Below are 15,650 nucleotides of genomic sequence, written 5' to 3' on the forward strand. Positions count from 1 at the left end.
ATTCAGTCACTTAATGACCAATAATAACCACTGAATTATTCAGTTATCAACTTTCCTACAGATTCAGCAACTGACAAACTAATTCATTGACTGCCTGATTCACTGACTACCTGATTAACTGACTGAATAATTAACTGACTGTCTGATTAACTGAAAACCTGATTAACTGACTGTCTAATTAACTGACTCAGTGATTCATCCATTCACTCACTGATCGATACAAAATGATCCCACTCTTTCCCTTTCTCTTCCACGGTGAATTAAAAATATAAACTAACACGACAGTCAAATATAAAAAATGAAAATCATTAAAATAATTTGTGTGTGTGTAGGCAGCCAAGAAGCACAAGAGCTCATTTAGCGTTGAAATTTTCATGGGCAGACGAGAGATCAATCGGCCCTCTTAAAACACTGACAAAAATACGACTCGGTGAAAACTTATGTAATTCTGAATGATAATGTAAATGCTGATGTACAAATAGGAGAATTCCTTGTCATTATCTATGAGTGATGTATGTATTGCCAGGAGACATTACAGAAACTCAAGAACCCTGTGAATGCTGATACATAAACATGATATACTTTGGCGAGGGATTGATCTAAAGACATACTGATACGTATACCAGAGATACTCTTGTGAGATTATCTCCAGATGCATTAATGATGTATGGGTTACCGGGAGACACGGACACAAATGATGAATCAACGGGCCACAGGAGCAGTGGCGATGGGAAATATACATTCCTTCTCCTCCAGGAGAATCACTTACCTGGACACATATATAACTCCTCCTTACCTGCTCCTCCCTCAATGGCCATGGAGCGTCCCTAACCGCACTCTCCCTCTCTTCGGGCCATGGACAAGCCTTAGCCTCCTTGATAGTCGCTCAGGGCCACGGACCAGCCCTAGCCTTCTTGCTCCTCTCTCAGGACCGCAGACCATCTTTACGCCTTCCTAATCCTTCCAAAGGTTTATGAATCACCCCTAGCCTCCCTACTCCTCTTTCAGAGCCATATACCAGCTCCAGTCTTCTCCCTCCTCCCTTAGGGCCATTAACCACCCTTAAACTTCCTGTTCATCCCCTCCCACATGGCCATGGAGTACTCTTACCTTCCCTCCTCCTCCCTCGAGACCACGAACCCCACCTCCCTGCTCCCTCCGACCTCCTCCCCTCCACCAACCGTAGGCCGAACCCTCAATCTGACCCTACATGTCTCACAGTTACCGTCAATTTACACCTACTAAATCTCCGCCGCATCCCCGCCATCTATCGTCAGTACCACCTACTCTCCTGATTCCACGACACAGGGAACTCCTCCATTCCTCACCAGCATCTAGCGCCACACTCACGTTCTCGATACAGCCAACCAGGCAACTAGGTACACGGCTCCCAAGGACCCTTCTTACAAGCTCACCTATCCACACTGATGGGTAGGTTGATGACACGAGTACATGAGGTACAGGTTATGCTTAAATCACAAGAGATAGAGGGTAAATGATGTGTGTATGACTCCTTACAAGTCTCATTTCTACAGTGACATGACGGCGAGACTTATCAAGGAATCGTTAGCACATATGTACATCCAAATACAAAATAAGGGGTGGCTACTTTGACGTCTTCAGACACTTTTCACAATCATTACGACCCTTGAATATGATGGATTGGCTTTTCCCCAGACCACCGTAACCAGGGGCTCGCACTATCGTCCTTAAGGGTCGTACACACGTCGTTCTCAATGGCGGGGTTAAAGGTTTGACTATCCTTGCCCTAGCCACTCCATGGGACGGGGGTGGGGGAGAGAAGGATAGATGTTCCCATACGTCTACTCAAGCCATCATCGACCCATCTCAAATTGAATTCCAAGCGCAACGACTCTGAATATATTATATATATGCAGATTGGTACAATGTCTGCGGGAGGCGTCGGTGTAACACGGTGGCGTTATGTAACGGGTGGGGGTGGAGGGGGGGTAAGAGAAGGGGGACGCTAAGGTTTGGTTATGGAGGGAAAGGGATGATGTGGGAGGGAGGGGGGGCGGAAGCACTACCACCACCACCATGCCCGAGTTGTGTGTGTGTGTGTGTGTGTGTGTGTGTGTGTGTGTGTAAACGTGCGCTCACAGGAGAAAGGAGTCTCTCACGAAGAAATGCCTGTTCAGTCATAACTCCTGTAATTACACCATTAATAATAATCAATGAAAAACCTGGCTATATTCAAACAGCTGCTCGATGTGAACGATTTACCGCACAGTCGAGTAATGGTCATACCGGTAGCCACAATGATCAATGCTTACACGCAATGGCGAAACTTTCTACTCTCACGTCAGGAGCCTTACGCACAGTGAGAGCTCACATGGCCTTCAACATTACCCTCAACACTTGAACCAGGGGTTCAGTGTGGCAAGTGAGGGGCTTTGAAAGTCCATGTGGACACAACTAACCAACTCTTCACGTCAATAATAATAACCAATAAACAGTGGAAAGAATATTCCGTCAACGGGCCATGAGTCCATCCCTTGAGTAACAAGGAGTTCGAAGATTCTTCTTCATATTCACCAAGAGCTGCGCTCGAGTATGGCGACAGCGACTCTTAACAGACTGAAATCGTTCTTCCTAAGCTACTGACAACCGACTTGGCAAATTGGCTCTCGGGTTAGGCAGTGCACCCGAGCGGGAGGAGTTAACCACTACGACATGTAAAGAGTCGCAGGAGGAAAAGTGTTTCCCCTTCCTCCGTCACTGAGGTTCTTAAGACGTCGACCGGCAAAAGGCACGACGTCGCCAAAAAGGAACAATTACCAGCAACTTGCTCCGACGCATATCAAAAGACAGATGATGTGTTCTTGTGCGGGACGAGTAATAAATGATACGCGTGGCCTCATCACTGGGGCGCCCCAAGACATTTCCCGACAACGGGATGGAGGAACAAAGGTTTCCAGATGTTTAAGATCGCCCTGACCTTTGGCGGGAAAGGTCATGAGGCTCTCCACACTATTGATGGAAGGGGCTACTGCTGGATGTCCTCCACATAGCCAAACAACATACAGTGGCCGGTATACACCGACGTGTTCTGCAGGTTAATTAAGGCCTTAAAGAAGAGGTGGCCAATGCCACCTGCTGGTGACACCACCATGATGGCCTCACACACACACACACACACACACACACACACACACACACACTGTACACACACACACACACACACACACATCGGCGAACTGACCAGCACTGTTCTGGCCCACCGCACACCTACACCAGTGGCGAATACCTGGGCCTTCTGAGGCCGCAGCTTCCAACAGCTTGGTTGAACAAGATTTTAACTTTACAGCTTGGACTTAGCCTGAGCTGTGGGGGCAGTAGACCTCCGAAAAAAAAAAAAAAGACAGGTCACTAACAGACCCCATTACACGTTTTACCACACCTGGCCCACGAAAGGGTGACTAAATGACTGCCTTCAAAACAACACGTCGAAAAAAAAGTCTGTGAAGTGAACATCGACGTCAAATTGGAAGCAACACACCCATACGTCTTGTGTTGAGAGACGGGATGTGAACACGTTGCATTTAACGGATATAACGTGACATGCAACACAAGGAAGACATTTCACACTTGTTTCATACTTGTTTCGGTCAAGTAAGGATGTCATTATGGACTGGAAATCGCTCGTATGGAAATGAAACACATACAAACACCTCTCTCTCTCTCTCTCTCTCTCTCTCTCTCTCTCTCTCTCTCTTCCCTGACAAGCTAGAGTAGGCCACAACCTTCCTCTTTAAGAGTTCCAGCCAGAAGTCGGGGTGCCTCCCTCCTCCTCCTCCTCCCTCCCCCCCTTCGCTATTCACAACCATCTTGTGTAAACCCTTGACCGAGCAGCACGGGGAGGGGGACTAGAGTCAGGCCGGCGCGCCACGCTCGGGGACCGAGGCTCCCTCACACCACCGGCGTAATTGGCGATCAATAAGCATTCTATTCACTCGTGTTGAAAGCCTTCACGGTGAAAAATCATGAAGGTACGAACTGAAATTATATATATATATATATATATATATATATATATATATATATATATATATATATATATATATATATATATATATATATATATATATATTCATTTTCTTTATTATACTTTGTCGCTGTCTCCCGCGTTAACGAGGTAGCGCAAGGAAACAGACGAAAGAAAGGCCCAACCCACCCACATACTCATGTATGTGGGTGGTCCACACACGCACATATACACACCTATATATATATATATATATATATATATATATATATATATATATATATATATATATATATATAAAGTTAACATACTTTAAAAACACAGTAGGTCTAAAAAAAAGCTTTGGTACTCACTGAAGAAGGCTTATCCCTAACAGTCAATTCTAAAACACGGAAATCCACCCCACGTAAAAACACGAGGGCTGATAATCCCTCTTAAGCGAGCAGTGACACTTCTTTAAATCTCACGTTTCTGAATTAAGGTGTCTCAATACGCTAGACCAGCCAGGTAGAAGCGAGTCCTATCTTGCAAACAAGCAACCCACACCGCAGGAGACACCGATCGCGAGAAAGTAGCCGATCAAAACCGAGACAGACGATAGCCAATACCAGGAGATGGTTGGTGAGTGTGGAACACCGTCTCGCGAGGACTACCCGTCTCCTTCATCATTCCCCTCATATCCTAAGCCCGGATATACTGTCATTACATATCACGGATTCAAGAGACTAAGTCCAAAACATAGAAACATCCTATTGCGTGAAAAGCAAGCCAAGCTTTATTTCTCAATTGCTCTAAGGTGTTCGGCATCCCAGTCCTCTACATCTGCTCTCAGTCTCAAAGGCACACGGCGCCCTCTTCGTCCCACGCTGGGGAGCCATGCAGTGTGTACAGCATGGAGTTGTCCCTGCCTCGACAGTGACCAGCCAATGACCCCCAGATGCCAGCGCCCCCGACCACAACACCCGTATCACAAATCCCGTAGTTTTTACCCCGTGAAAAGAGAGTCCACGTGCCTACCTCAGTGAAAATACGTCCCACACACGCACACACACAAAATAAGACCTTTTTTCCCCCAAAAAAACCAAACTTTTCCATACTTTTTCGTCAAATTCTTAGCCAATGAATATGCAAATTGTCTCCACCGGCTCTATATTCCCACCGAAGGATGGGAGTCGGGCCCTCCCTGATACTTTGTCCTTGGCTGATAGAATATAATTAAAGGCATTATTCTCCTCGTTTTTTATACAACATCCACTTCTTGAACATCTGCCGCGATCCGAAGGCCTTCATCGGAAGCGCACATCATTTCGAAAGCCATCCTCGTAAAAAGAAGAAGAAGAAGAAGAAAAAAAAAAGGGATCCTGTGTAAATACTCGGCGTGCGGTACTTTTACCGGGGCGTAATGGAAAGTCAATGAGGAAGAGAAAAATGATGGCGTTCCCATCAACGTGGTCATACTTAATCAATTCTCGGGTGGCCCGGCCGAGACACACGCTAAAACAGCCCCTGCGACCTCTTCCTGTAAGGATTATTGTACTCCTGCCTACACAGGGGGGTACCAGACTAGTCAGAATATGGTGATGACGTGAGCCTCTACGGGCTCCAGACTCGAACAACCTGGCAAAGCCTGAGAAGCAGCAAGACAGCTTGTTCCTTGACCGAGCTGTGGTGGTGGTGGGGAGAGAGAGAGAGAGAGAGAGAGAGAGAGAGAGAGAGAGAGAGAGAGAGAGAGAGAGAGAGAGAGAGAGAGAGAGAGAGAGAGAGAGACGAGGGAAGACCTCCGGAACCATCGTAACATATACGCAAGGTAAGGGAAGGTTCCAGACCCAGCTGAGGATGCAGGTGACCTCTGGGACCATCATAAGGTTCATAAGGTTCCAGAACCAAGCGAAGGTGAGGTAGAAGACCTCCCGATCCAACGTGGGATAACGAATCAAGACGACACACCTTCGAATGATCTGACCATTCCGTTACTACATCCCAACCTGAGGTGCGTGGCTGATACCCCACCTACACCTGTGTAGCAGCGAGGTATCCTTACTGCTACCGAAGGACACCTGCCGACTTTCCTCCCGACTCTGGGGAGCCCTGGCGGTGTGCTGCTGCCGTTACTATGCTAATAAATCTTTGCAATATTCATATCTCAGTAAGGGACACTTCATTCACTTGTAAATTGAGGAATTAACGGACCGACGGATTTATGCAGCCTCACTGCCGACGCACATTATTTCTGTTGTCTACTGGTCTCACCAGCTTCGCCCACACCGCGCCAGGCGACAACACCCAGCCAGAAACCTCGCCTTAGGCACGTACCTCGCTTTAGAGAGACACTAGCCCTACCTCACACATGTACCTCACCTCATACACGCACCTGCCTCAGATGCGCACCTCAATCAGACACGTACCTGCCTTTAATAAGTACCTTCCTCAAAAAGACATGTACCTCACATCAGACAGATGTGAGGTACTTCACTCGTGCACCTCACCTCAGGGAGACACATACCTCACCCTGCATCTGTCCAGCGTTCAAAGCTCACACTGACAGACGGTTCTACTCAACAGTTAGCCACGTGGACGCACACCAGTTCGAGTGTCATCTGCTACGGATAATCTTATCATACAAGCCCAGGAAGGTCAGGTGCAGAAATGCGGATGTCTTACTGTGTGGATATGATTCTCGTAAATATTGCAGGAGCCATTTCATGACGCTTATTGTTAAATGGTGTAAACGACGAGTAAATGACTCTATCAATGCTGCAACATACCAAATAATCCACAAATCATTTACATTTTATTGTAAAACTCAACAAACACGTCTGGAAAGACGTTCTGGCCAAGACAGACTCTAGTTAAGCTCCTAATCCGCAGGAGACGTTTGCAGGTTTGCAATGCTTCTCAAAATAAAAAAACTCAAACACAATAAACTTGCTGGTACTTAAATAACGAATGATGAGAACCAATTCTGAAAACAAATCAGATAACTTTTGGGAAAAAAATCGTATAAACTTCTATCCAAGTACCTCACCAAGAGCTTATACACAAGACTTCCCAGTTGCCCGTGCGAGCGAGAAGTACCAACACAGCTGTATAGAGAGATAAGTCATGTGTGACACAGACGCAACTACCTGGGTCCTGCCTTGGTCACGTACTGTTCTGCATTCTCCTGATAACATATCTTTCCATTCAACAGTAATCGCTACGTAAGATGATGCTGAAATTATTCATAGCTATATCCTACTTTTCGATAACCATAAGCAATATATACTTGCCTTCTTTTTATGCATCCGGGCAACATACAGAATCCATCTATCAACACACGAAAATTGTAAAGAATACCTAAGGATCACATACCTTGCAACGTTTTCTCTTTTCTTTTGAACACAAAGAAAACGTGATGTAATTATCTAAATACCGCATTACCATCGGCAAGCAAGACTGTGAACTAACTATGAGTGACAACTTTTGCCAGACGTAGGACAAAATTCATTTGCAACAGCAGAACTTCTTAAGATACAAGTCAATATATGTGTAAAAACCACGCTTCTCTCGGCCAGCACTCCACCCCTAACTGAAGAGTGGGGCGGAAGGCCACCATGCGACTGAGGTAAGGATCAGAAGAGTGGGAAAAGCTGTTCAGCGAAGCCACCACTGGTAATCATGAACCTTTGGGGGGGTCGGCTAATTCGTGTCCAGTTCGGCCGCTGCTACAATACACCTTGAGACCATTCCTCTGTGAACTTGAGGCTCCGGCGATCGCGTTTTCCTGCGAGAGAAGCTTAAAGTCTTCGTGAAGAACCTGGTGAATGTACAAGTAAAGCTAAGCTGTCGCTTATCCCTTGTTGCGCATGAGGCGAGGAACCAAATGAACACCATGAGAGGTATGGTACTGCAGAAGTGGGACAGAAAAGACATATTGCTTTAACTGAGGATTTTCCAGTCCCTCTACCTCACCGTTCCTGTAAATGACTCTTGCCCTACGAGCAGATGAGCGTCTCCCAGTTGGTCATGCGTTCCCAGAGCGAAGGATGTGAAGCGCTACGTGGCAGTATCTTTAACCCTCCCTTTACGCAATCTCGAGGGCTGTTCATACACTTGCTCTCCGCACTGCATCCCTACCTGACGCAAGGACAGTTCTTTTGTGGTGCTGACGCATATAGATAATAAACACAGACACACACACACACACACACAAACACACTGTATATATATATATATATATATATATATATATATATATATATATATATATATATATATATATATATATATATCAGGATTCCTTTCTGAAAGGATTCTGGTGTTACCCTAAGACCTGTTTTTCTTGGGGCTACGGCAGTCCATGGCTGCAGGACTCAATATCAAGGACAGGTGGACATCTTTCAAGCGAAAAGTTTTCAGACGAGTCTGTACTCTTGTCAAGTAAAAGTGAGTTTATATATGTATGTATATATATATATATATATACATATATATATATATATATATATATATATATATATATATATATATATATATATATATATATATATATATATATATATATATATATTTAAACAACGGGGTAAAAAAAAATCTTTGAATGTGAAAAGTGAAGACCCGCTTACCTGTTCTCTGTGAGGCCCGGTAGCCCCGCCCACTGTTTCTGACGTCACACTCTTCGTCGCTGGAGGAGTACTGATTGGCGGAGGAGTTGGTACCGCCCGATTGGTTGCTACTCCGCCAATCAGAACGCGGGCCTCGCCTACTACTACTGCGATTGGCCCCCGACCTAGTGCGGCCTTCAGATTCCATTTCATCGGTTAACAGTCATCTGAAAAGAAGAGAGAAATGGAGTGAGATGACGCGGACATCACAGGGAACGCGAATAACGGGATCATTACACATACATGCAGTAAGCAGGCGAGAACACAGGCCACCTCACCGCTTACATTAATGACACGAGCCTTGGACCACAATAACACTGTGCAGTCAATATTCCCAAAGCGGACTCCCCCGAGACCAGTCAGGTGGGAAGATGCTGGAAGGGGCTGGTGGGTGTGAATTTGGATAATGGGGGACGTGTGGCGAGCACCGGGAGGACGGGTATGTGGAGGGATCAAGGTAATGTGTTTCTGGGAGATGAAGACCCCGAGTCTGCGGTGAGAGAGAAATGAGCGATGAGGAGGGGGTGTCTGCGGAGCGAGAGGGATAAGGGGAAGCACAGCTGGGAATGATGGCTCGCTCGGCCTTGACCTGACCATCTGAGGCTGGGTTATCATACCCCTGACCGTGTGTGTACCCCTGACCGTGTGTGTACCCCTGACCGTGTGTGTTGTCATGGTTTAAGGAGTTGTAGGGTCGTGTTTGAAGGGGGTTAATTAAGCCATCTAATCCTCATCATCTACTCCACCAAGTATCCTGCGAACCACTACCCGTACGACTCCAAAACATCACCCCACCACTCCAGTCTCCAAAAGGTACCCTTGCCTCCCTCCAACATCTACACCCCCCTCAACCACCCTTCTCGCCTCTTTTTCCAAAAACTACCTTCGACGGCCTTCCAGCCGCAGTGTTGCCAAAACTCCATACCGTCAATTCAGTCCAACATGCTTTCAACTTTTAAAGAATCCAATTTCATTTCTTCCCAAGGGACTCCACGAACGGGGTGGCAGAGACGAGGTTGCTGAGATGCCATTATAAAATAATATGAATTATCCAGGACGACTTTTCCTGGAATGAGACGGATAGGTTTCTCTTCTGGGAACATGGAACACATGCATGGAATCTCAGGTTATTTTTTTTTCTTTATTACACGAGAACATATTAATATTCTCCTGTTCTTCCAAGCATACGTGGGTATACTGACATTTTACTCCTGGTAATAATTAAGGTAAACTTATATCCTAATATTTCTTGAGCCTGAAATAGGTTATACCAGAATCTGATGATAAAAACACCCGTATTATGTAAAAGAGAAAATCATCGTAATGGTACGTTCTTAAAACGATAAAAAAGATCTGTACACACCTACTAAAAGATATATAGTACACGAAAACACAACCTTGATCAACAATGGATAAATGTCACACCAGCAAAAACATTGCAATAAACAATAAGAACAAAAGACTGAATACACAAACTGACAAAAATATCGCAAAAGACAGAGCAAAATTATTTGTTTTCAAGCGGGAACTTCAGCGGAGGAAGGAGGTTCTGTGTCTGCTGTTGCTAATAATAAATCAAATCAACTGTGACTTTCCTTTCAAATTCCATGACAAGGTTTTGATGTCCCACTACGGAGGAGCAAAGCTGTCTCCCCTCCACCTCCTCCTCCTCCTCCTCCTCCTAACTCCTCCTCGACCTTGTCGTGACCATGAGCCGCCCCACTACCCTCCCACAACCCGCAACCCCAGCCGCCCAACATGCTCGAGCACCGACCATGAGAGATCACCTCCACACCATCCATACTGGAGGAAGGAGGGTGGGTGGATTCACACGGGAAACTGTGGTAACGGGAACATCATCACGTGACTGAGAAAACGGTGTGGGAGAGAGAGAGAGAGAGAGAGAGAGAGAGAGAGAGAGAGAGAGAGAGAGAGAGAGAGAGAGAGAGAGAGAGAGAGTGTGTACTGCCTACCTACGAGGATCGATGGCTGACGGAGACTTCATTATGATGAAACAAATCAGACCGTTTCCTGCCGCTCTCGTTTCTCCTGCAGCGATGACGATACGACACAGAATCATCTGTGTCATTTACCCTGAAGGTTGTTTTGTCCTTACGAACACCAGAGGCTGATGGTCTGTGTGTGTGTGCGTGTGTGTGTGTGTGTGTGTGTGTGTGTGTGTGTGACACCCCCCTCCCCCCAACTCCCAGGCACTTCCCGCTCTTCCTTGCTCAATCTGAAGCGTATCAGATCCACCAAGGGTGACTGATATATGGACCTATATAAGCCAGGGCCTTGAAACACCACGCCTAAACGGAGCAGTTTGCTTTAAGATTAAGCTCTGGAGACAGAACGCCTCCGAAACCGTCGTAAGGTATAAAGTAAGGGAAGGTAAAGTCCCAGACCCAACTGTGGGAAAAAGACTCCCCAGAAACATGTAAGGTAAGGTAAGGATGAGGTCCCAGACCCAGATGCACGGGAACATGAGCTCCCAAAACCACTGTTAAGGTAAGGTAAGGTAAGGTAAGGTAAGGTAAGGTAAGGTAAGTTCTCACACCGAGCTGTGGAGGGGTAGTAGAAAACCTCCGAAACAACCATATGGCATGCCATTAGGAGAGGAATCTCCCACTGTGTATCGACTAAGAATGGATCCTTCCATCCTCCACCACGTTTGTGGATTACCAACATACAACTTTGAATAACCCCAACTCCAAACAGACACACACACACACACACACACTCACAGACCATGAAAGACCATTGCATCCTACTCGTAGGGCTGCTCATAACCACCCCTTCCCCTATCAATGGACCGGAAATGAGCACCCCTTCACCCCCTTTACCAGGACAGAACACGACCAACCCCTCCCTCCACGCACCCCTCCCTCCACGTACCCGACCAACCTCATGGACTAACCATCACCCAGGGACTATGCTAAGGCCTGACAGCAATATAACACCCAGGAGGTACACACTATCACCCCTCATATATCTCTCCCCTGACGTGCCCGAGTTATTGATCCGGGAGGAGCTATGCACCGGGGGACGTGACAACAATCTGTGTGGCCGCCGCCTAACCTGCAATGAAGATACACACACACACACACACACACACACACACACAGACCCACGCTTGGTCCTGGACCCTGGAAGTCATTCTCCTGCCTGGCTCCCAGGCGCGACTGAAGGCTGCTAACTTGCGACACTCGCAACAGAAATACATTATGCACTTCAAGGTACACTGCACAATGCTGTAATGAAAAAAAATTACAATAGTTGCCAAGGGTGGAATAGGCAGCACAAACCAGGACATGTAATCAGGACGCGAGTGTTAAACAGGCTGGGGGAACAAGGACTTGGGTACTTATAAACACAATATATATACAGTACTTAGCATAGCAAAGGCAATCATGGTATCGTACTCACAGACGTGACCTGTCACACGGCAGTAAAGTGCTCAGAGATGTGATCTGTCGTACGGGCACCACAGCACAAAGAGATGTGACCTGGCAAACGTCAATTGACGTACACTCTCATGCATCGTGAGAGATGGCCAGGCCCCATCACCACGCCCGCTGGGCTCCTTGAGAAAGTACTAACTAATCGTAATGAATGATGCCTCGCAAGTAACGCAATACGAGCGATGAAACTTACGTAATCAGTGTATGAGGGGATGGGCCATCCCTCGTACGTTTCCGAGCGTTACCTCGCCGGCAGACGTCATATGGACTTCTAAGGAGGACCAACGTCTTACACCGTCGTCAAGATTCGTCTCCCTCCACAGAATCCTCCATTACTCCACTCCTACGCGAAACGCAGCCTCAAAGATGCAAGAACCCCATAAACGGGGGAAGGGGGATCCTTGGCTTACCTAATAATAATGACCACGTAAATAGGTCGGATTTACTCACCACAGAATAGAATAGCGAGCCTTCCACAACCCAGGATACAGTACCACAACCTTCCGTCTCCAAGCGGAAAGCTCCATGTTGAGGTTGTACGCGCGTACGTTAACAGGAGATTCAGAACAATGGCTGGGTGATGTGGCGCGGGGCCAAGCCATCCTTCCCTACCCACCCATAACAACACGGCCCTCAGGAGAGGACCTAATGTCACAAGGAAATTCAAGGATGAAAATAACTCCCTTTTTTTGCTACTAGAGGTGAGCGAGGGAGTGGAACAATTACCCAAGTCACAAGCTGTCTTACATTAGAAGATCGAGTGTCTGTTGCTCCATTGTTCCCTACACTCGCTTGAAGCTTTGCACCTAAAATCCTTTGAGCTTTTCGCCTTGCGTTCCATCGAGCAACATGTCATATATCTGAGCTTACCTAATCATTAAGCTTTTCGCTCGAGTTCTTTCGGTAACCAAGAAAAAATATATAATGTCATTTTCTACTCCATGATAAACGGCTGAATATTCATCAAAAGGCTCAATAATGTAATGTTATTTTTTTGCTTTAATGGTGATAAATGCATTACTAAATAGGCAATAAACATACGTCATATGATGAAATCTTAATACCCCCCAAGAACTTCATACCACACACACACACACACACACACACACACACACACACACACACACACACTCACACACACAAACACACACATAAAGTACTTCCAGTACATGTAAAAGACAGACAGCATAAAGAAATTAAAAAAAAATTGTTATGAAAGCAGAGAAGGTTTAAGAGATGGGGACCCTAGAAATAAAAAAAATCCCTCCCAGTACAGCAAGAGAAGGTAATTACCCAAAACAAGATATGTAAATATACGATTAATCCATTAAGCACGACGGTAAGACCCTTGGGCACGACGGCATGACCCTGGAGCACGACGGTACGACCCTTGAACACGACGGCATGACCCTTGAGCACTACGGTACGACCCTTGAGCACGACGGCACGACCTTTAGGCATGATAACTACACCGTCATACACGGGGTCGTACCGTCGCGCGCAAGGAATTAACACTGAAATAAAAAAAGTCTTCAGGGCATTTTATTCTCTTTAATACAACAGCTTATACTTCATTACTCAGCAGAGAGGTCAACTTAGCCTTGACCTGCGGCGAGCCCAGAAGTCGAACTGTGTCACCGGGTTTAACGCAGCAATCATGTCGACCTCATGGAGTGGAGAGGGTAATTCCCTGTGTTGTTACTGCGTGGGTTGGGTGAGGGTGAGGAGGGACGGCTGGAGGTAGTGAGTGGAGGCGGTGTGGGGTGGAATGGGGAGGTCCTGCGGAGAGGGGAGGTGGTGTAGGAACGGGAAAAACATCCTCCAAAAAAAAATCTCAGCTTCAGAGAACTGTTCCCCTGTCATGGAGGGTGTAAAGGCGTCCCTCAGCCAAAACAAACAAGTCGTGACGACCACGCAACAAACAGACACCCTGACAGACAGAGACACATCGGGGAGCTGAACGACACGTCGTACTCCCTCGCTCAGGGATTCAGCCGCCAACACCTCCACTAGGAAGACGTCGCCAAGTGCCCTCAGGAGTGTCAGGCGTCACCACGTACCCTAAGGGCCTTCTTGGACGTCACCAGTTGCACTGGGGGGGAAGAGAGTGCTGGATATCACCAGGCGTCCTGCGTGTCGAACCGCACATCACCAGGTACCTGGAGGCCGTAACAGACGTCACCAGGCATTCTAAGAGGCCTTGCCTGAAGTCACCAGGTGCTCTGGAGGCTGTGTTGGACGCCACCAGGTACCCTGAGGGCCATGTTGGACGTCACCAGGTGGCCTGGAGACCATGTTAGACGTCACCAGGTGCCCTGGGGACCACACTGGACGTGGAGGTAATCCAGACCTCCCCTGGCCTGGCCCGCCTGAGGCCCTTGGGACCGGCCGGCAGCCGTGGCCGGGGTATCAACAACAAGGTCGGCTCACTGCTTCAAACACCACCAACTCCCTCCCACGATCCACTTGTCTCATCGAGAGAAACACAGCCCTCTCTGTCACCGGGTGTGTGTGTGTGTGTGTGTGTGTGTGTGTGTGTGTGTGACTACAGCTCCCCGATATGTCACGTGAGGTACTTAAAAAGTATGTAATAAAGTACTTGAAAAGGAAAGGAAATTAAAGAAAATCTACCAAAGTATCGAGACAAAATAAGAAGATGCCGTACTGGCTAAACTTATTTTCAGTGTGAATGTCGTCACACGTGACAGCATTACTAAGTCACTTGAATTTTCGTTTGTCATGGAACGTGGGGTGAAATCCTCGTTCGTAATGCTTTCCTTCCATTCACGTGCGTCACTGAGTAAGTGCCTAAAGAAAGCAGTGACTGACTTATCTCTCTTTAAAAAAAAAAAAAAAACAAGGAGAAAGAAAAAAGAGTGGGACAGCCAAATATGAAATCGAGGGGTTTGATGGAACAGTCTTGAGAGAATGGCAACACACATACCAAACCAGCCACTCTCTCACTGCATGACATCTACACGACACGACATCTACACGAGTCCTCAACACCGACTGGAAAAACCCCTCCGTCTCTCGAGGTTTCCAGCAAGCTTCATGATGATTTCCTTCTTTCCAGGGAGGAGAGTTCTGGGTCTACACAGGTGTCTGGCTGCAGGAAGGAAGACCGACCATCTGTGGAAGCCTATGATCACTTAACACCAGCAAGCAGCTGGCGTGCCCCACGGCCACACCGGCTGCAGGTGGCTAGCGAAGCCCAGACGGAGGGAGTGAGGAAGGGGGAAGGGGGGCACTACTGAAGAGCCAGATGTTGGGAAAGACAGAAGACACCACCAAGAGGAGGAGGAGGAGGAGGAACAGGGGCGATGTGGTGGTTCTGGGGTGATAGTGCTGGGGTGAAAGTCATGGGGTGATGGTGCTGGGGTGAAGGTCAGGGGGTGAAGGTCATGGGGTGATGGTGTTGGGGTGAAGGTCATGGGGTGATGGTGTTGGGGTGAAGGTCATGGGGTGATGGTGCTGGGGTGAAGGTCATGGGGTGATGGTGCTGGGGTGATGGTGCTGGGGTGGGGTGAAGGTCATGGG

General features: G+C 47.2%; 1 protein-coding gene across 5 annotated transcripts in view; it reads right to left on the reverse strand.

Annotated features, from left to right (window-relative positions):
- Nucleotides 1-15,650, reverse strand: part of LOC139752068 (teneurin-a-like) — a 1,037,677-nt gene that overhangs the window by 691,866 nt on the left and 330,161 nt on the right. For all 5 annotated transcript variants that reach the window (XM_071667906.1, XM_071667907.1, XM_071667905.1 and 2 more), the window contains exon 2: nt 8,611-8,816. In XM_071667906.1, coding sequence (XP_071524007.1) covers nt 8,611-8,797 — 187 coding nt within the window. In that variant the 5' untranslated portion in view covers nt 8,798-8,816. The remainder of the gene's footprint in view (nt 1-8,610; nt 8,817-15,650) is intronic.

This window comes from Panulirus ornatus, chromosome 12, assembly GCF_036320965.1.
Source record: "Panulirus ornatus isolate Po-2019 chromosome 12, ASM3632096v1, whole genome shotgun sequence".
Lineage (NCBI taxonomy): Eukaryota > Metazoa > Arthropoda > Malacostraca > Decapoda > Palinuridae > Panulirus > Panulirus ornatus.